Genomic DNA, 21225 nt, shown 5'->3' on the forward strand with positions numbered 1-21225 from the left:
AAAATATATAGAACCATATGATTTCATACTTCATTCGTTGCCTAGAACATCACAGCTTTGGCTGTAAGAGTTATCCAAAATAAATTATCGAATTTTACCCAGACAAAGTCGCAGATATCCGCTATACACTAATATGGCGAAAACAAATAACACTTTTAATCTAGATATTAAATAAAAGATACAATTGATGTAAATCATAATAGTCAGAGAGCTAGAGAACAATGTCCATACTAAATGTTATAATGTTGAAAGTTTCATGAATCGGGTATAGAGAAAAATTGAACCTTGCCTTGGCTTGACAGAAAAGGACCTTGGCCGTTTTATCTTTTTGACGGTTTGTATGTTAATGCTGATCTTATGGCTCGCTACCTGTGACCTTGAATTTGCTTTCTATGAATATCTTTGGAGATACATAAACAACTCAACAAAATAATGATCGTGCATTTATGAGTATGATGAAAGTGCCCTAGCCGGTCGCCAGTAGCTCTGCGAGGTACCACTGACTTCCACGCGGAAAAGGTAAATCAATTTAGTCAAGAGCTCTCAGACTATAATCCTAGATAAGCGAGGTCCAACGCAGATTACGCAGTGCGTTTGTGTCGACCTTCCGCGGTATAAGCCGCGGGGCACCGTTCGTACTGCAGTCGTCGTGGGGAAATTGCAGTAGGGCTATCAGTGGGACCCTGGCTGTGGGGCACACACTGTGGGGCACACACAGTGGGGCACTTTTAACAAGGACTTGCATTGTAGGGCACTCGCAGTGGGCACTTACAGTGGGGCACTAATAGTGGGCATTAGCCATGCATTCCAATATGAGAGCGTTTGGCATCACTGCCATTGTGGTTTTTGGAGCTGGTCTCATAGCAGGTAATATTCATACTGATACATACAAATAGTTGCTCAGCCAATTAACACCACCACAATAGATTTAAACACAAGCACATGTTTAAATTTATTGAGAAAAGACAGAGAATGTTTGAGAGAGTTTAAAGGTATTGTATTGAATTTACTTATAAAGATGATGTGAGGTCACGTTGAAAAGATGTGACGTCATGCTGAAAAAGAGAACTTTCAGTTTTAAACATAAACGTACAATTTGTGAGTGTGTTAAAATGCTGTAAATTAATACATACATGAGTTTTGGATACGTTGTAGTAGTCTTAAGGTCTGATAGACTTGATCAATCACTTGTAATGAGCATTCGTGCGAATGTTACATCACAGAATAATACGAGAACATTTTAGCGAGCATTCTATCGAGCGTTCTGGTGAACATTCTAGCGAGCAGATTTGCTTGGAATGGAATTATCGAATAGAGCGTTCGCCAGAATTATCAAGATGTTCGTAGCAATATTTGGCTCTATGCTCGGCTCTGCTTCAGCTCGACGAACATAAAAACGGTGTTTGGTTCGATCTTCTGTTACAAGTGAATTCTCAAATCTATCAGCACCTTTACATAGTAGTAGTTAGTATAGTAAGGTAAGTAAGAGTTAAGATTTACGTGGTCTATTGTTGATTCAAAGCATAAAAAATGTCTATCTTCTGAATATTTTCACTAGAAATAACCATATGAAAATCCGTCCAGTAGTTTTTTTTTTAAAAAAACAAAAAAAAATTGCCATATCTCTTAAAATATGACCAATATTCCCATTCCACTCCAACTAGTCGGAAAAGACTGCTAGGAGTGGGTACGACAATAGACCAACGGGCGGGGATCGAACCACCACCCCTCGGTGATGAGTCCGACCGCTCTTACCTTTAAGCTATTGAGGCTTATAGTTGCAGAGATTGTAAACAAGACTTTTAAGCTTTGTTCACAATCCAGGAAATTTTATTTTATACGTACAGACAGTTGGTTTATCTTCTGTTATACATAGGCCTTCTTTATTACTGAGGTCTGGCATAGATTTAACAAAAGTAAAAACAACAAATAGCGAAAATAACTCCAGAGACAATATAGATACAAATGGAAGTAAAATGTCTATTTAATTAAATTTCATTAATCCATTTTTTTTCAAGGAGCCATAACCTGGGCGGTGCTAGCGACGAGAAACAACAGATCACCTCCTCCCCCTTCCCCCCCGGATATAATCGAGCTGGACTGGTGGGAGCACTGCGTCCTCTACCAGATTTACCCGAGGTCTTTCAAAGATAGTGACGCCGACGGCATTGGCGATTTGAAAGGTAAAAACACAGATTAAAGAATAATAGGCAGATAGAGCGCGAATACAAAATTCAAAAACGAATACTATTATTTTTCTGGAATCAGTACGATAATCAGTAATTTTCAATATTATTCAAGAAAAATGGCGCCTTACTGAAAAACTGTTTACAAAAACTAAAGAAATAAGATGAAACATTTTTATAGGTAAATATTGATTATTAGTCCATTATGATATTAATTTACGTAATTATTGTTAGTGTTCTTGAAATACAAATTATGAAAAAAAATTGTCAATGGTGGATATCAAGGAGACGTTTGTTTTTTTTATGGATTTTACCGGCTTTTCCATGCTGCTTTTAAAGAATCATTCTGGATCATTCTTTATTCTGTGGGTAACAAGAAGAAAATGTGTATGTATGGGATAGGTCATGGATGACATAATTAATGATAATGATATAGATAATGATATACAAGGCACATTTTTGCCATTCTTCATTCATATATAATGAGAGCGTGTGTATAAAAAAAAAACCATACGCGTCGAATTGAGAACTTCCTCCTTTTTATGAAGTCGGTTAAAAATCTAAAATCTAACTGACCTGTTAAGGTTTGGTGGTCTATTGTTGAGTTACTATAATCTTGCCAAAATTATGACTTATTTGCAGCTACCGTTCCACTCCTGTTTGTATAGAAGCAGGAAACCATTATAGCATTCCGGTCGACGAAACGCAACCACTTTTGTGTCGGAATATAATAACGGAATCGATTTAACATTCGCCATTATTACTCGCCTTTGTCATCATTCGGTTAGGTATTTACCTACGACCGCAAACGCTGGCACCGAAATTGTAACAATGCGATGCTCATTGTTGTCATTGACCGAATTCGAGCTACTATTCTTCAACTGAGTTATTATTTAAGCCTGTGTAAAGGAAAAACTATAAACGAGATACCGATAAAATTAATATTAAAAACTAGAATAGATTTTTATACAGTTCTTCTAATTTTAATGACTTTCTTATAAGCCCCAAGTTAAGAAAGAAAGAAAGAAAGATTTTATTTGGCAAAACACAAAAAAGGAAATCATGACACATAAATACAAATAGAAAAATATTAAATATTACTACCAAATTTTTGTGAGTGCCCCAGCTATCTGAACTAGTTAGAAACTGTATCTCAGAAAGCTGGAACTTCCCTACTATATATATATAATCCAATCCTATAAATATTATCATAAAATTATGCCCTTGTACGTTAGTATTTGTGTGTGTGCAATTGTGTGTGTGTGTGTGTGTGTGTGTGTGTGATTATGTGTGTGTGTGTGTGATTATGAGTGTGTGTGTGTATGTGTGTTTGCGGGTGTGTGTATGTGATTGATGATTTTACATTTACATAACTATACACTACAATGATGATGCTAGCAGTCAGCCTCTTGATATATTTATAGTCCTATATATTATGTAGACGGTTTGATAAAGCGATTCAGATTATCTTAGAATTTGGAGTAATTCTTCTGTTTGCTCGTAAGAGCGGGTCTGCAACCATTTTGTTAAACAAGTTTTACACTGTTTGATGGTAAGAGGATAGATGTTAATGATTCTGTTTAACTTGTTATAAATTCTGGAACTAGAAATATAGAAATGCCTCCGAGCAACTTGTGTTCTGTGTTTGGTAGCGTGACATACTATGTCAGATCTTCTTTTGTTTAGATTATTATGAAAAGCTAGTGTTGAGTGTTTTCGTAAAACAGTCTGAAGAATATAAAGTTGACGAACTGTAAGCACATTACAATCCTTGTATAACTCTTGAGTAGAATATCTGTAGGGCTTGTGAGTCATGACTTTTAAGATGGCCCTTTGGGATCTCTCGATACGCAACATAGATGTCTTAGAGCTACCCCCCCAAACAGTGATACAGTAACCAAGTATGGATTGCGCAAGAGCATAGTAAATGGTTAAAAGTGTAGATTTGTCAGCAGATGTTCTCAGCTTACGGAAAATATGGATCAGTTTTCTAGCTTTTGCAGTAATGTTACAAATGTGTAAGTTCCAAGATAAAGTACTATCAATCTGTACACCTAGGTATTTTATGTCATGAACATATTCGACAGCTGGACAGGAACAAGAACTGGGATTTTCAATTGGATTCTTACAGCTGTGAATTTTGATATTTAAATTTTGAGATTGAGGTAGTGTACGAGAAGAAGTATGGAACGCTAGAAATTTTGTTTTCCCAGTATTTAAACTTAAGACATTTGTCGACAGCCAATTAGACACCTGACGTAGGGCCTTTTCTGTGTTCGTCAAGGCATCCTCCCAGGTATCACCCGTTAACAATAGGACTGTGTCATCAGCATATGACACAATTTTACCTTTCGAAATGGGTAAAAGACATAGATTGTTCATGTAGATAAGAAACAGGGTAGGGCCTAGGATGCTGCCCTGTGGTACACCAAAGGTCAGGTTAATTTCATCACTGAGGTGGTTACTTATCTTAACTTGTTGAGTGCGGTTAGTCAAGTAATCAGTAAAAATTTGTAATGCAATGCCCCTGATACTGAGAGAGTCCAATTTATCCACAAGAGTAGGGATCGAGACCGTGTCAAATGCTTTGGATAAGTCTAAAAATACCCCTATGCATTTTAGTTTGTTATCTATAGCTTTTGTGATAGTTTCAGTTAGTTGAAGGACGGCGTCTTCTGTAGACGTTCCTTTCCTGAAGCCAAATTGATTGGGAGCCAAGAGGTTTTTGGATTAAAAATACATTATTAATCTTCTATTTAGAGCACTTTCCATAATTTTAGATAAAGCTGGTAGTATTGATATAGGTCTATAATTATTGACACAGTCTCTATCTCCGCCCTTGTGGATCGGAATTATTAAAGCTTTTTTGAAAACCTTAGGGAAGGTACCAGAGGAGAAAGATAGGTTGCAAATATGAGTCATTAGAGGAGCTATTATTGATACATTTGCTTTGATTACTCTAACAGGCATACCATCCCAACCAACCGAAACATTATTCTTAAGACTGTTTATAATATTTTCTATTTCATTTTCATCAACAGGAATTAGTCCAAAGGAATTTAAAGGTCCAGCTTGTGAAGGCCGGTGATATTTAGTATAATTTGTTTTTTGGTAAATATATGAGGCAAGGTGGCTACCAACTCCTGCAAAATGCTCGTTAACAAGGTTTAGTGATTTATTGGGGTCTTGATCCAAAGTAAGTAGTTCCGTTGCAGTAGGAGTTTTCAAACTGATGTTGGCGACCTTTTTTATGACTTCCCAAGTAGCTTTCATGTTATTCTTCGCTTTATCAAATTCCATTTTTTCATAGTTAATCTTTACTTTTTTTAATATATTATTGCAAAAATTCCTATATCGATTATATGTTATTTTAAGTATTGCATTATGTGGTGCAGATTTGAGTTTTTTATGTAGGCGGTCACGATTTCTAATGCATCGTAAAAGTCCCGGGGTGTTCCAGGGTTTTAGTATTATTCTTTTACGTGAAACTTTAATTGACTTTGTATTAGCCTTAATGATTGTGATCAAAGAATCCACTAGTAGTAGAGTAGCAGTATTTGCATTCGTAGCAGCAAGGACCTCAAAAAAATCAGTCGCTGCTATGTCTTTATCAACGGCTGCGTAGTCTGTGTTAGTGCTAAAGTTTAATAGAGATTGTTTTTGAGTAGTCATATCGGTTGAAAATATTACAGTTTTTACGTTTACTAAAAAAGAAAGAATACAAAACTTTGCAGTACAAATCATGCCCACATGGCATGATGGCAAGAAAATTGCCAGCATTTCCACGTTATATGGCCAGGCTGATCCATTTCGCAAAAATGAGCCAGCCTTTCTGTCAACAGTCGAGGCACCTAACGGCAGTGAAATAAAGTAAATGATTTTCGAATTATTTTATTTTGATGGACTTAACAGAAACAAAAGTTTACGAAGAAGACTCGGCCGGATATTTTTTTTTACCACCTTCATTTGCTAGAATTTGGCGTTTTCTATGACGTTTGAAGAATAATTTAACTATACAATTGAACATTTTAAAAACCCCCGAATGTAATGAAATTAATAATTACACTCTCGATCAAGTCGTCAATATTCTCTTTCAGTGCGCTTTCATTTGAGACCCCACTCGAGTATATTTGCAGACATTCGGATGTTCTTCCCTTTCCTTCCACTTTTAACTACTGTGCCACAGACAGACTGACAGACAGACATACAGATAGACACGTTAAACTTATAACACCCCTCTTTTTGCTCTTTTTGGGTTAATAAACGATGGTCAAGAATGTAAAATAGGCAATGCCAAAGAACAACAACGTATCTGCAAGAAATAACAAGATCAAGATTGCTGCTTAAAGCTGAAACTAGGTACCTTGCAGAATGCTTTTAAAAAGTAGAACTAAATCATCCATCCATCTAATAAACATACCCATCAAAAAGTTTTACTCCTTGGTCATAAGTTTAATGTATTTCTATAATAATTTCCAGGTATAACGTCGGAGTTGGAACATTTCAAAGAGGCGGGAGTGGACGCCATGTGGATGAGTCCCATATTCGAGTCTCCCATGGTGGACTTCGGCTACGACATCAGCAACTTCTACAGGATCCACCACGAGTACGGCACCATGGAGGATTTCGACGATTTGCTCAAAAAAGCCCACGAATTAGGTATAAATATCTTACAAATAAAACTCGACTACGCCTCACGTTGCTACTTTTATCATGGAAAATCCATGGTTCCCGCGGGATTTGTGAAAACTAGAATTTCACAGGAACGGAGTCGGATTTTCCCGGGAATAAAAGTAACCTATGTTATGCTCCAAGTTTCATACAAATCAGTTGATTGGTTGAGCCGTGAAAATTTAACAGGCATGCAGACTGACTTTCGTATTTTATAATATTAGTATGTATTAACAGAAAATATTATCACGTACGCTTAACATCAAAACAAAATTTTTATTGTTAAATTTTCCACTTTTTCTGGAACTATTTATTGATGATAATATTTTCAAAGAGCGATTTATCATTTGCAATAAATCTTTTAGCATAAGGAATCAAAAGATACCTTTATCAGAAAATTACCTATTGAACTATATTATTATCATAATATCTTGTCAGTAAGTTAATTAAGCAATCAATACAATTTATGGACGAGTGGATTTACACGATAATAAATTATTTAATTTCATTTCATTTTCAAACATGAGATATAACTAATATTTGACAACAGAAGTTTTTACTCATAAAATGCCCACTCTGAATACGATAAATAAAGCCGGATTTATATTTGTCTGACGTGTCGTGTCGTGACGTATCAGAACAGAATGGGTATCATACATTTTGTATGCGACACGTCAGAAGCTATCACGACATGTCACAACACATAAGTGTAAACGTTGCCATATAGTTTGTATGATACCAATTCTGTTCTGATGCATCACAACACGACACGTCAGACAAATATATATCCGGCTTTAGTTTCGAAATTCGAACAGTGCATTATTCCGAAACCAAACCATTCCGTTCTAATTAGAATAGAATGACCTACGCCTAGAGACTTCAGTAGCTACTGCAAAACAAATTTGTAGTGCTTCCCCGGACGAGCTGTCACAAAGCGCTCTACTGCTTGTTAAACTTGTTAAAAAAATAAATAACTGCCTTTAGTCCAGTGGTTAGTCTATGTGGCTGCAGATCACGTGGTCCTGGGATCGATTCTTGCCGCTCTAGTTGTTACCTAATATCGTTTCTCTTACAAACACAGATGCATCAAAAATTAAAATATGAATGGAAATGATATTCGTCATAGATCACGTGTCCAAACTAGCAATACTATCATTCTCACACATTTCTATTAACAAATACACATACATAATAGCAACGCTGCACATATCATCATTAGCAACCCATATTCAGTTCACCGTTGAGCACTCACGTAAGTTGAGTCTCTGGTAACAATGAAAGGGTTAGGCTAATAGTCCACACTGGCCCAATTGTCATACTTCAAACACATAGAGAATTGATAAAATTCTAAGGTATGCAGATTGCCTCACGATTTGTTTCCTTCATCGTTTGAGACACGTGATATTTAATATCTTGGTGGTCTTATATTGGGCCACTAAAATGAGCTGTTAATGATCATGATCATCATAATATAAACTTGGTACTATAATGTCCAGGTCTGAAGGTCCTGCTGGACTTCGTGCCGAACCACGCCAGCAACCAGTCCGACTACTTCATCAGGTCCGAGGCGCGGGAGGAAGGGTACGAAGACTTCTTCGTGTGGGCCGACGCGCTGGAGGACCCTGACAATGCCTCCAACAGACTGCCGCCTTCCAACTGGGTATAAAGAACCTCGTTTTAATCTATATCTACACTAATATTCTTTTGAAGTAAGGAGGACAGGTTTGATCATCATCATATGGACGTTCACTGCAGGACATAGGCCTTTCGTAAGGACTTCCAAACAACACGACCAGACGCCTGCATTCAGCGAATGTCTTCGACTCGCTTGATGTAATCAGCCCACATGGTGGGGGGTCGAGGAAAGATTTGTATTTCTGTAACTCATTAACTCAAAAATACTGAATCGATTTGAAAAATTCTTTCACCAAACCCTCATGAGCCCGAGAGATTTTTTAACGGACATTAAAAAAGCGTTCAAATATAGTTTGAAGTTAAATGGATCTATTTTCAATGCCCAAAATTGAAAATCCAAAAACTCTCAGTTTTTTAACGGTCGTTATAAAAGTGTTCAAATACAACAAATGCATTCCCAAGTATATGTTCACACGACAGCGTTTTTAAAACACGACGCTTTTTTATCGAGCAGTGTTGCATTTTCAATTTTGGGCGTTGGAAATAGATGTTCATTTAATTTCATCTATACTAATATTATAAAGAGGTAAAGTTTGTAAGTTTGTAAGTTTGTCACATTTTTTAAATGGGGTAATCTTCGGAACTACTGGTCCGATTTCAAAAATTCTTTCACCAGTAGAATGCTACATTATCGGGGAGTGCTATAGGCTATATTTTATATTAGTATGATAGATATTCGCCGAGTAACAACAGTTTTTGTCATACAGGTCGGACCGAAAATCCTCTTAAGCAGACTTATTCACATGCGCTGCCTTAACCATTGTGTAAAATTGAAATTTATGTATGGAGGCTTTATGTATCTTTAAAAGTTCTACAAAAAAGACCGCGACACCATATATCTATCTTCTATATATTAGCAGATATAGTACCATTTGTGTTTTAAAAATTATTAATTTTATATACATAGGTTTGCGTCATTAATTATGGTACTTAACTTAAATCCTTATCAAAATAAATTATTTAATATTCACAAGGATATTATGGAGATATAGTTTCGGAGATAATACGAAATTTCTAAAAGACGCAGAAATTCCGCTACATGACGCCCCGCGCTTTCAATTACGTAGTTCCCGTTTCTGTGTGAATATGGGAATCAAACATAGCCTATGACACTCGCAAATAACTATCTATAGCTTTCTATTGGTAAAACAATCTTTCAAATCGGTCCAGTAGATCCAAAGATTATAATTTTAGCATAGAAGTCTCTATTTTCCTTTGTCATCGCACCACGCTCATAGGGCTGGACCGATTTTGCTAAGGGTAGGGGTAAGGTAGGGAAGGTATAGGGTAGGGTATGGTAGGGTACAGGTAGGGTAGGGGTTGTGTAAGGGTAGGGTAGGGGTAAAGGTAGGGTAGGGGTAGGGTGGGGTAGAGCAGGGTAGGGGAGTGTATGCCTAGGTTAGGGGTAGGGTAGGGGTAGGGTAGGGGTAGGGCCTACCCCTATCCTAGGGGTAGGGAAAGGGAAGATTACGGGTAGGGTAAGGTACGGGTAGGGTAGGGGTAGAATACAGTTAGGGTACGGGTAGGGTAGGTGTAGGGTAGATGTAGGAGATCGATACTGAAGCCTATTTTCTATTTTTTTGTCTGTCTGTTTGCCTTTTTTTGACCGGGCATCACGCTGAAACTACAGAATGAATTCAAATGATACTTAAGACGATTTGAGACCATAATACGTAGAAGGATAATAGGATACTTTTTGTCGCGAAAACAAAATCAGAAATGGGTGAAGTAGGGGTAGAAAGTTTGTACGGAAAGTCCTTAATTTTTTTAGGTACATTTGTAAATGTAAAATGATAAGTGGACTATTTATTAGGTATAAGTTATAAAACTTGCAAAATAGAATGTGAAATAGGGGTTGAAAGTTGACATCGATTTTTACGCGGACGAAGTCGCGGGCGTAAGCTATATTATATACTACTATACCTACGCTACGCCCGCCAACGCTGGTTTTTAACGCATCGCTTTTTATCTCTCGTGCGAATGAGGCCTAAGAGAAAGCTATATTATCAGGCAGTAACATGGGCTGTATTTTATCACCGTATTCTCAAGGGAATGGGAACTACATAAAGTAGAGTATTATATCTTCTATACTAAATATATATAAATCTGTAGAGAGGTCACTTCTGTACATGAAATATATTTCCAAAATAGTTATCAGGGGGTGATTAGTGATCGATACTGATGCCAAAAATACAATCAGTAAAATTTTTGTCTGTCTGTCTGTCTGTATGTTCGTTATAAAAACAAAAACTACTTGACGGATTTTAATGAAACTTACTGCAATTATTTTTGATACTCCTGGACAGGTTATAGTATACTTTTCATCACGCTACGATCAATAGGAGCAGAGCAGTAAAGGTAAACGTTGGGAAAACGGGATAAGTGACTCCATTATTACAGCGATACTGCTGCAAGGGCTGGATTAAAAAGGTCTAAGGGCGGACGAAGTCGCGGGCGTCCGCTAGTTAATAAATAAATGAGTATTTTGTGTAGGTGAGCCAGTTCGGCGGCTCAGCATGGGAGTGGAGCGAGGCGCGCCGGCAGTTCTACTTGCACCAGTTCGCCATCGAGCAGCCCGACTTCAACTTCCGCAACCCCGCCGTCAAGGACGAGTTGATCAAGATCATGAAGTTCTGGCTGGACAAGGGCGTGGACGGCTTCCGGGTCGACGCCCTGCCTTATATGATGGAAGCTGGTAAGTTCTACTGCATAAACCTCTCAAGACTTTTTTGGCCAAGGTAAGGTCTAATTTCGCGTAGCTCTGGTCTGCTGGTAGGCACCAGACGTGGCTAGTTACCATCTATCGACAAAGATGACGATTTATGTTCAGGATCCTTTGGTATATATTATAGAATACAAAACAAACTAATTTCTTTTATAAAATCAAAAATTTGGTGATTCGACCTTTAATACCTACCACATAGGTATCTATTGACCAATTTACATGTTTTGCTTACATAAAAAGTTAAAAAAATATCCCAAAAGACCTGTAAAATATCGACAATAAAAATCTCGTCGTTTTATCGTAGTATATACCCGTTTAAATAACATTCATACAGACCTGTAAATACCTCATATCATTAATTTATTTATCATTTATTCCAGCAATCACATATAAGTATACAGCTGGTTTTACATCACAGATGCAGCAAGTCTAAATTCGTAATTATGTTTATGAATATTCGTTAATCGATTAAGTTTTTTTGTTATTTATTGTCTGTTTATATTTATTTGAATTATTTCAATCAATCAATATTTTTTTTTATTTTTCTAGAATACATGTACCTACATAGGTACATAATTTACCTTGCCTTACCTTATCAGCCGACAGGCTCCCTGCATCTAATCCCGGTACATAATTTAGGTCTTACAAAATATATTTATCACATATCCTGACATAGTTGTCTGATCGACGAATAAAACACCATTCATTTGTTCCAGACCCCGCAGACCACGGGGGCCGCTACCCCGACGACCCCCTCAGCGGCCTGGCGCAGTTCGAGCCGCACCAGCTCGGCTACACCATCCCGCTCTACACCAAGGACCTCATCGAGCTGTACGACATCGTGTACGAGTGGAGGGAGTTCATCGACCAGTACTTGAAGGACAACAAAGGTTCCACACGGTACGAAGAAACATGTATACCAAATGGTAAAGACTTCTACAAAAATTGCAGAATACGTGATCTAAAGATCGAAGCCTCCTAAAGGACGGCCTCCGTGGCGCAGTGGTATGCGCGGTGGATTTACAAAACGGAGGTCCTGGGTTCGATCTCCAGCTGGGCAGATTGAGATTTTCTTAATTGGTCCAGGTCTGGCTGGTGGGAGGCTTCGGCCGTGGCTAGTTACCACCCTACCGGCAAAAACGTACCGCCAAGCGATTTAGCGTTCCGGTACGATGCCGTGTAGAAACCGAAAGGGTTGTGGATTTTCATCCTCCTCCTAACAAGTTAGCCCGCTTCCATCTAAGACTACATCATCACTTACCATCAGGTGAGATTGTAGTTAAGGGCTAACTTGTAAATAATAAAAAAAAAAAGCTTTTTGTAGCAAAGCTCGCCAGGAAGTAATGTTTTATTACAAAATTGAGCTTTTCGTTTTTAAGGAATTTGCAGTGAAAGTTCTCAGACCGGAATTGAGAAGAACATGGTAGTAACCGCATCATAATTTTTCTCATCTCCGACGATACTATGTCAGGCAATGTATAATACCAAACCTAAAGCCGTGTGGAAGTGCCCTTAAAGTTCCCTTAACAACTTTAAGTTCCGTTCCCTTTATTCCCTTCGTTCGAAACTTTAAAGATGGACGAGCCATGTTAGTAGATACTCAGACTGACAGACCAACAGCTTGTAAAATTGAAATCTAAAAGCAGCACAGTACAACAGCATAAGTTACTAAAGTGTTTAAAAATCCGCTTGAGAGATGTAGTCGTGGCCCAGCGGCTACATATGAGCAAGTTTGTTATGAACATAAAACAGTCGCTGATCAAACTTTTAATAAGGATCTTATAACTCGGGCACGCTTGAGGATCTTATAACTTAAGCAACACTTTCCGAAGCGAGACTTGCTTTCTTGGGTCGAACTTCAGAAATATAAAAACTAGTTAGAGAGCCCGCAGAAAATATCAGTGGAGTTTGTGATGAGGCAGTTAAAACTAGTATACCAAGAAGGTTCATACAACACATACTATTTTTTCAAGTGAAGTCGCGATCTCAACATATGTTATTTAAGCCTAAGATGGTTTTGAAAATATTAAAAGTTTGTTCTACCCATATTACGAGTAAACCTGCATACATGAGAATTTTCTTGATTCTCTACGAGTGGGAAGTCTTCCGCATTGGGCCAGCGCGGTGGACTATTAGCCTAACTCCTCTCATTCTGAGAGGATACTCGTGCTCAGCAGTTATATAGGTTGTTAATGATGATGATGATGATTGGTTTTTCTCTGTTTTCAGAGTTTTATTCTCGGAAGGTTACGCCAACGTTTCAATGACAATGTTGTACTATGGAAATGAGGAAGGGAAGCTCGGTGCTCATTTCCCTTTTAACTTCGACTTTGTCAAGGAACTCTCCTACGAATCCAATGCGAGAGACTTCACCTACACTATCCTGAGGTGGCTCACCTATATGCCAGCAAAGGCCGTTGCCAACTGGCAGGTAAGATTGGAAAATCTAAATAAAATTAAGAATGTAAGACGTTATTGTAAGATGACTAATTGACTATATAGCATATTGTCTAGTAGTTATGAATTGACAATCATCAAAATCATTAAAAACATTAAAATGGCTAGTCATTTGTGTGGGTTTTCATATAAAAACTTTTTACAATGAATAATTCCTGTGACATCATCTGAGTGCGATACAATTTTCGTTCAAACTAGTAATATGCGACTCGGCAACTTCATTTATAAAGTGTGAACAAGAGGGTAATGAATAAATCCATTTCCAGACTGGTAATCACGACAACAACCGGGCACCGTCCCGGTTCAGGGAAAACATGGTGGACGGGCTCACCGCGCTCAACCTTCTGCTGCCTGGAGTAGCCGTCACTTACCAGGGCGAGGAGATAGGTACCATATCTGCTTTTGACCTCAATAACTTTAAAGTACCTAGGGCAGACTCAGGTCAATATCTAGGATTCATCATTATCAACCCATATTCAGCTCACTGCTGAGCTCGAGTCTCCTCTCAGAACGAGAGGGGTTAGGCCAATAGTTCACCATGCTCGCCCAATGCGGATTGGCAGACTTCACACACCCAGAGAATTATGAATATTCTCTGGTATGCAGGTTTCCTCACGATGTTTTTCCTTCACCGTTTTGATACACGTGATATTTAATTTCTTAAAATGCACACAACTGAAACGTTGGAGGTGCATGCCCTGGACCGGATTCGAACCCACACTCTTCGGAATCGGAGGCAGAGGTCATACACTGGGCTATCACGGCTGGATTAGGATTATTACATAGGTATTTTGCTAATAGTATATTTTCAAATTCTACTTATATAGGAGCGAAAGTTTGTATGGATATTTGTCCCTCCTTCCTTTAAAAATAAAATTCCTGTAGATAGATTATACCCTGGATTAACACATAAGTTACTTTTTATCCCGGAAAAATCTTTGGTTTCCGCAAAATTTGTGAAAAACTGATATTTACGTGAATGAAGTCGCGAGCATCAGCTATGTATATAACTAAATTAAAATTACTAAATCTACAAATAATATCCCCAATAGAAAAAGAAAGAATTAGAAGAATTCATAATTGTCGCTAATTTAGCCGCATTAATATTCCACCAAAGAACATAGATAAAGCGCTTAAGCTGTGATTTGACTCTTTCTCTCTCTCTGTCCTATATGTCATTGATTTTTTACTATTTCATTTCTTTTAAGAGATTCCAATTAGATTGCAAAATGTACGTCCATTTCAACTCTGCGTTACTAACAGTATTGACTATTTTTATTATTTTCTGCGTTTCTACTATTCTTTATCTAATTAATTCTTTGTTATATTTACTTTGTGTTTGTGCCATAAAAAAATCTATTTATCATTAAATGCAATCAGTTACACGGAAAGAACAAGTTAATACTTGAATTCTTTTACAACCTTCCTGTTTATTCAATCTCCTGATTATTTTTACATTAAATTGCCTTTATTTATTCTTTACAAGTTAGCCCTTGATTACAATCTCACCTAGATTGTTAGCAGTACGATGAAAATCCATACTACCCCTTTCAGTTTTTACACGACATCGTAACGGAACGCTAAATTGCTTGGCGATTCATCTTTGTCAGTAGGATGGTAACTAGCCACTGCCAAAGCCACCCAGCAAGACCTGGACCAATTAGATAAATCTCAATCGACCCATCCGGGGTTCAAACCCAGGAGCTCCGTCTTGGAAATCCACTGCGCCACGGATCCCGGAGGCTTTCCTTTAACTACGATTTCACCTGATGGTAAGTGTAGTTATGCCAACAAGATGCCTATTGCCACTGTTGTCTTGCAGGTATGAGGGACGGTTTCGTCAGCTGGGAAGACACAGTGGACGTGGAGGCCCTCCGACGTGGTAACAACGAGACCTACATGCAGTACTCCCGAGACCCCTGCCGGACCCCCTACCACTGGAACAACTCCACCAACGCTGGCTTCTCCACTCACAACAGCACGTGGCTGCCTGTCGCTGATGATTATAAAGAGATCAATCTTGCCAAGCAGATGGAAGATGCACGCAGTCACTTTAAGGTTTGGCGACTTTATTTGAGGCTTACCACTAGGAAGGTAGCTTAATTTCGAAACTGCCAAGATCTCTTTGAAGAAGACAAAATGGCTAGCAAGTTGTCAACACAATTGTATTGGAATTGCTAGGTGGTTTATCTGCAAAGTGAGAACCAGCCAGAATAGAACAAGGCTTGTAGTGTTTCGTATAAGATGATAGCCATAATTTAAGGATTTCATCTCGTAATAGAACATAATAACTGAATTTTTGAAAATGTCTTGGTTTCCTTTGCCTTCTATCGTATTTACGGTTATTATCAAAGTTGTAAATGATAAAATTGTCTACAACTTTTGTTTGAATTTTTTTATGCTTTTGAGATAAAGGGCGCAGAACTCTAATAACTTAATCCTCAACAGTGTTTTTCGAAGAGTAATCGTAATAGTTGTTTCTTTTATAAAAGCTTGTGCTACAGTGAGAAAGCAGTAAAATTAAACAAAATCAATAGCTTATTACAAGACACTTGTTGTAAAAAAATTCGGGCTAATGGTCTCATTTCTTAAACAAAACCAAATACGTTATTCAAAAACTTCTCAGCATAAACAAAGCCAGTAGTAACAAATATATTCTTCCGCAGGTGTACCAAACGCTGGTAAAGCTGCGCAAAGAGAAGGCCCTGTCCCACGGCGAGTACCTGGTGAGGGCACTGTCTGACCGCACGTTCTACCTGGTGCGCTACCTGAGGACCTTCGACACCGTCGTGATGCTGTTCAACGTGGCCGACCAGCCGGACACCGTCGTCCTGCGCAGGGTGCTGAAGCTGGACCTACCCGCCACTGTTGTGGTGGCTAGTATACATTCTACTAGACTGGCTGGGTGAGATATTTTAAAATCCATAATCGTTACTTAAAGAGGGAACCGATGCTCTATTAACTGTCTAGAGACACCACAATCATCATCTCATTGCAACACAATATGCAGTCAGCGAGATTTTTAACGTCAGTTGGTCAGGCTAACCGAACAAATGGAATTTATTAACTTGCTGCAAGATAATAGTGAGAGTAATCAAAGGATTCCTATAACTATTAACTTAAGAATTAACTAAATATTGTGTACTTCACAATATTTAGTTAATTCTTAAGTTAATAGTAAAATTTGATAATAATTATTATTAATAATTAATTATTATCATCATCATTAAAAACCCACATTGGACTCACTGATAAGCACGAATCTTCTCTATAAGAATGAGTTAGGCTAATAGTCCACCACGTTCGCCCAATGCGGATTAGCAGAATTCACACACGTAGAGAGTTGAGTTAGGAATTAATTAAAAAAATTCTCAGGTTTCCTGACAATGTTTTTCCCTTTTGAATTTAATTTTCTAAAGCGCACACAACTGAAAAGTTGGAGGTGCATACTCCGGACAGAAGGTGTATTCTGAATCGAAAGCAGAGGTCATATCCATGTGATATATCACGGCTCTATAAATAATAATATAATATAGTAATTTATTATAGGTAAAATATAAACAGACGGAAATAATGAGTATTTCTCAGAATGAGTATTCTTGTGAGCTGCACTTTCAAATTTGAAGCGGTTTAGACGAAATAGTCCATTTATTTTCCAGTGACACAATTGAGGGAGAAAACCTGACTCTTGCTGCGGGAGAAGCTGTCATCCTGAGAGCCAATCCAGTGCCGTGACGTCACAGCCAGTCAGCCTACGTGTCCAGCGATGGACATCACTGACTTGATGATGTTAACACCCTTTAGAGAGGACTCTGGTTATTAGATTTCAAATGTTAACTTCCATGGGTCCTTTTAACTGTAAGCTTACAATTTTTATTATTGACATTTTAAAATCGCATTTTGTTAATATTCGCTTAATAGTAAAGTCATATGTAACTGTAATAATCAAAGCTTAGTTTAGCTTAGATATGTCACTTGCGTTTCAAAGTCTACAATGTCGAGTTGTGTGTTCAGGAAGTACAAAAACTATATATACATAAATATCTATATACTAAAGTGTAAGTAAACACAAAATTATGCACGTGTGCGCTCAGTGGATAAATGAAATTCGGATCACTTTTTGCGGTGATTTTGTAGGCACGTAACATATCTACCAGTATCACACAATCTTTAGTCAAAATAGATTAATATTCTGTAATGTGTAACTATAATTTAGGAAATAAAGCCCTAAAGTATAAAAATCTAGTGCGCGTTGGAGCGTTTAAACATCGTTGGATCTTTATTTTTATCAAAATGACCACGAAGTGTTTATCACTTCGTTACTTTGTCAGTACGACTTGTACAGAGTGGTACTGGATGTATACTTCATATAAGCTTATTTACAATCTTAACGATTCGTAAAATTTCCACGAAGCGCAGGTAGTTTTCTTGTAATCCATGGCTGCAACTTTTAGTTGCCGAATGTAAGTTGTCGAATTATGTACGGAATCAGCTTTACACTTTCATATGAATGTAACTGCCATGACGTCACTTTTATTGGATAAAAAAACAAAAATACTTTATCATAATTTCTCGTTTTCCCATTTTTTTCAACATAATAATTTTATTAATGTATAATAGTTTGTCATTTGGTAGGATTAGTTTAAAGTTATTAAATTTATTATTTTAATAATTTAATACGTGCTGTTTAATTTATTTAAGGTTTAAATGATGTAAATATAACGCTTATTGATTTAATTTTAACGTTTTCATAATAAAAAATTGGATTATCAAGTGTTTTTTTATGACAACTCTTAAATTAATATTCGTATTACAACAGCGCTTCATTCCGTTTTTGGCTTCTTTATTTTCAATATGTACTATTTACAAAGTAAGTAGCAGATAAGGATGCCTAGGAGACTCGCCCTCATTACAGAGCGTATAAGGGCCCTAAGCTAGCCGGGTTCAGGGGATTTGGAGGTCATGCTCGTACCCGGTTTATCTAGAAAAAATATCTTTCGGGAAAATATTCACATTCCCTGGAGATTATATAAGGTGTAGCGCCGAATAGGTGCTATTTGGTTTCCACACAATCAATGCCAAGTACCGTCTAAAATATAAAAGTTAATACGTTTTATATAAAAACCCCAACAAAGGGGTGTTATAATTTACTATGTATACTTATTTGTGTATCTGTCTTTTTGTAGCTATTAAAATGGACTGTTTGACTTTTTGACAATTTTATGGACGAAAGAAAAACTCAGTGTTTCATAGATCTCGTTTCGAACCTTTGGATTGAACCTACTATTGATCCGAAGTCAAAGGCTACTGCCCCAAAGTGGCAATTTAAATGACGTCATAACTTCATGATTTAACACGTCATGATGATGGTGTAAATAATCAGTGTTTTTAGATTCGACTAATATTCCTACTTGATTGATTGAACACTGTGTGTGTTCAATCAACAGAAGCTCTATAAAGAATAATTATTATAAATTTTTGCCCTCCTTTTCACTGATTGGTGATGTTTTACAGCATTCCTCGATAAATTGACAGTCAAACACAAGAGTTGTTTTACCATCAACTATCAAAACATACTACAGCTTTATAATATAGATTTCCCTTAAACTAAGCGAATAAACCCATATCAGCTGTGAGCACTACTCTATAGCAATGGGAAACGATCCTAAATACCTCGGTGATTTGAGTGTCATATCATTATTATTTAAAAGACACTAAAATTTTACTTAAAAGCGAAATTTTAATTAAAATTTCTTCTATCAAGATTAAGCAAAACTGTCTTATAGCAGAAAATTGAATTTTCTGCTTTAGCAAATTGCAAGCAATGCAATAAACATTTCAAGAACGCCGCGGTTACTTTGTGCGGGCATCCACCTGGCGGGCGCGGGCGCGGGCGCGGGCGCGGGCGCGGGCGCGGGCGCGGGCGCGGGCGCGGGCGGTTCAACACAAAGTGTTTCTGTTACAGCTCAAAATGGCCGGCTCAAAGTAAAACTTTGCTTGTAGCAGAGAGCATATTTTGTAAAGTTAGCGGATCGGTCCACATCAAACGCAGCGTGCCTCGGCTTAGCAAACATACAGTTTGCAAACTGAAATACTTTGTCAAATATTTATTATATTTTAGGTAATTTTGTATCCATTTAGCTTACACATTAAACTTACACAGTATTTATGTCTAGATTGTTTTAACTTGGAATATCAACACATTGACACAGGGAATGAGATCGAAGTGTCGGGTTTTTTTTATAAAGAATATTTGCCATATCTTTAATATGCCCATTTCCCTCCAACTAGTCGGAAAAGACTGTGCTAGGAGTGGGTACGACAATAGACCAACGGGGCGGGGATCGAACCACCACCCCTCGGTGATGAGTTCGACCGCTCTTACCGTTGAGCTATTGAGTTTTGACTACAACGTCACGTCTAATCTTTCATCACAAGCATACTTGGTAAATCCATTGAAATATCAGCATACAATAATTGAAGTACAAGCAATCGAAAATATAGATAGAGAATAAAACAAGGTATAATAGTAACGGAACTGTATGTTTGCTGAACCGCCCGTGAAAGGTGAACATATTATCTGAGAAGTTCCCTCCAACGCTATGTGTATGGTTGTGGCTTCGCTCCTGCATTCTGTGTGATAGTGCTTCAGAGGATTGCCGCCTTATTCTCATCCCACAATATACGAGAGATATATAGAGTTCTTTGTGACAGTGCTCAAATAAATAAACCTTACGGTTCAAGGCTTTCGCTCAAATCACGTAACGTTATGATATTATGCCGTAACCTTTAGCAAAGCAAATCTTTAGAGTTCAAGTTTTAAGAATTTGTTAATCTATACTAATATTATAAAGAGGAAAACTTTGTTTGTATGTTTGTATGTATGTTTGTTTGTTTGATTGTAATGAATAGGCTCAAAAACTACTGAACCGATTTTAAAAATTCTTTCACCATTCGAAAGCTGCACTTTCCACAAGTAACATAGGCTAAATTTTATTTTGGAAAAAAATAGGGTTCCCTAAGATATTTGGATTTTTCGGACACAAGGTGTAAAAAATCAACCAGAAAAGTTACTTGTTTTGCGTACGCGTACTATAAAAGATAGAACTATAAAATGTTCTAATTAATTGTAGATCTTATAAATATCTTCAAAAAAGTCCGCGATACACTATTTTTTTTTATAAAAATCTTGAATCTTTAGGGTAGGGGTAGGGTAGGGGTAGTTGAAAGTTTACATCAAGTTTCACGCGGACGAAGTCGCGGGCGTCGGCTAGTAAATTATAAAAAATACGAAATATAATTTTTAAAATTCAGCCCCTAAAGTGGTGAAAAAAGGGTTGAAACGGATGCGATGCGGGGCTTGAGGGCTTATGTCACTTTTGTCGACCCATATTCGACTCACTGCTGAGCTCGAGCCTCCTCTCAGAATGAAAGGTGTTAGGCCAATAGTCCACCACGCTGGCCTAATGCGAATTGGCAGACTTCACACAC

General features: G+C 37.5%; 2 protein-coding genes across 2 annotated transcripts in view; one reads left to right on the plus strand and one right to left on the minus strand.

The window, feature by feature from the left end:
- LOC112049332 (uncharacterized) overlaps positions 1-21225 on the minus strand; it is a 92495-nt gene that overhangs the window by 56423 nt on the left and 14847 nt on the right. The window lies entirely within an intron of this gene.
- Positions 611-18478, plus strand: LOC112049360 (maltase 1-like). The gene is made up of 11 exons (XM_024087216.2): positions 611-867; positions 2019-2183; positions 6666-6845; positions 8354-8517; positions 11046-11247; positions 11994-12177; positions 13507-13708; positions 14001-14121; positions 15557-15792; positions 16401-16639; positions 17394-18478. Exons 1-11 carry the CDS (start codon positions 801-803, stop codon positions 17467-17469), a joined length of 1836 nt encoding a protein of 611 aa, XP_023942984.2. The 5' UTR covers positions 611-800; the 3' UTR covers positions 17470-18478.

The sequence above is a fragment of the Bicyclus anynana genome, chromosome 3, assembly GCF_947172395.1.
Source record: "Bicyclus anynana chromosome 3, ilBicAnyn1.1, whole genome shotgun sequence".
NCBI lineage: Eukaryota > Metazoa > Arthropoda > Insecta > Lepidoptera > Nymphalidae > Bicyclus > Bicyclus anynana.

Excerpts from the sequence above, each read along its gene's own strand:
- LOC112049360 (XM_024087216.2), top strand. The coding sequence starts at position 801 with ATGCATTCCAATATGAGAGCGTTTGGCATCACTGCCATTGTGGTTTTT. Across the intron at positions 868-2,018 it reads TGGAGCTGGTCTCATAGCAG|GAGCCATAACCTGGGCGGTG; the intron begins GTAATATTCATA and ends TTTTTTTTCAAG. Across the intron at positions 11,248-11,993 it reads GCCTTATATGATGGAAGCTG|ACCCCGCAGACCACGGGGGC; the intron begins GTAAGTTCTACT and ends CATTTGTTCCAG.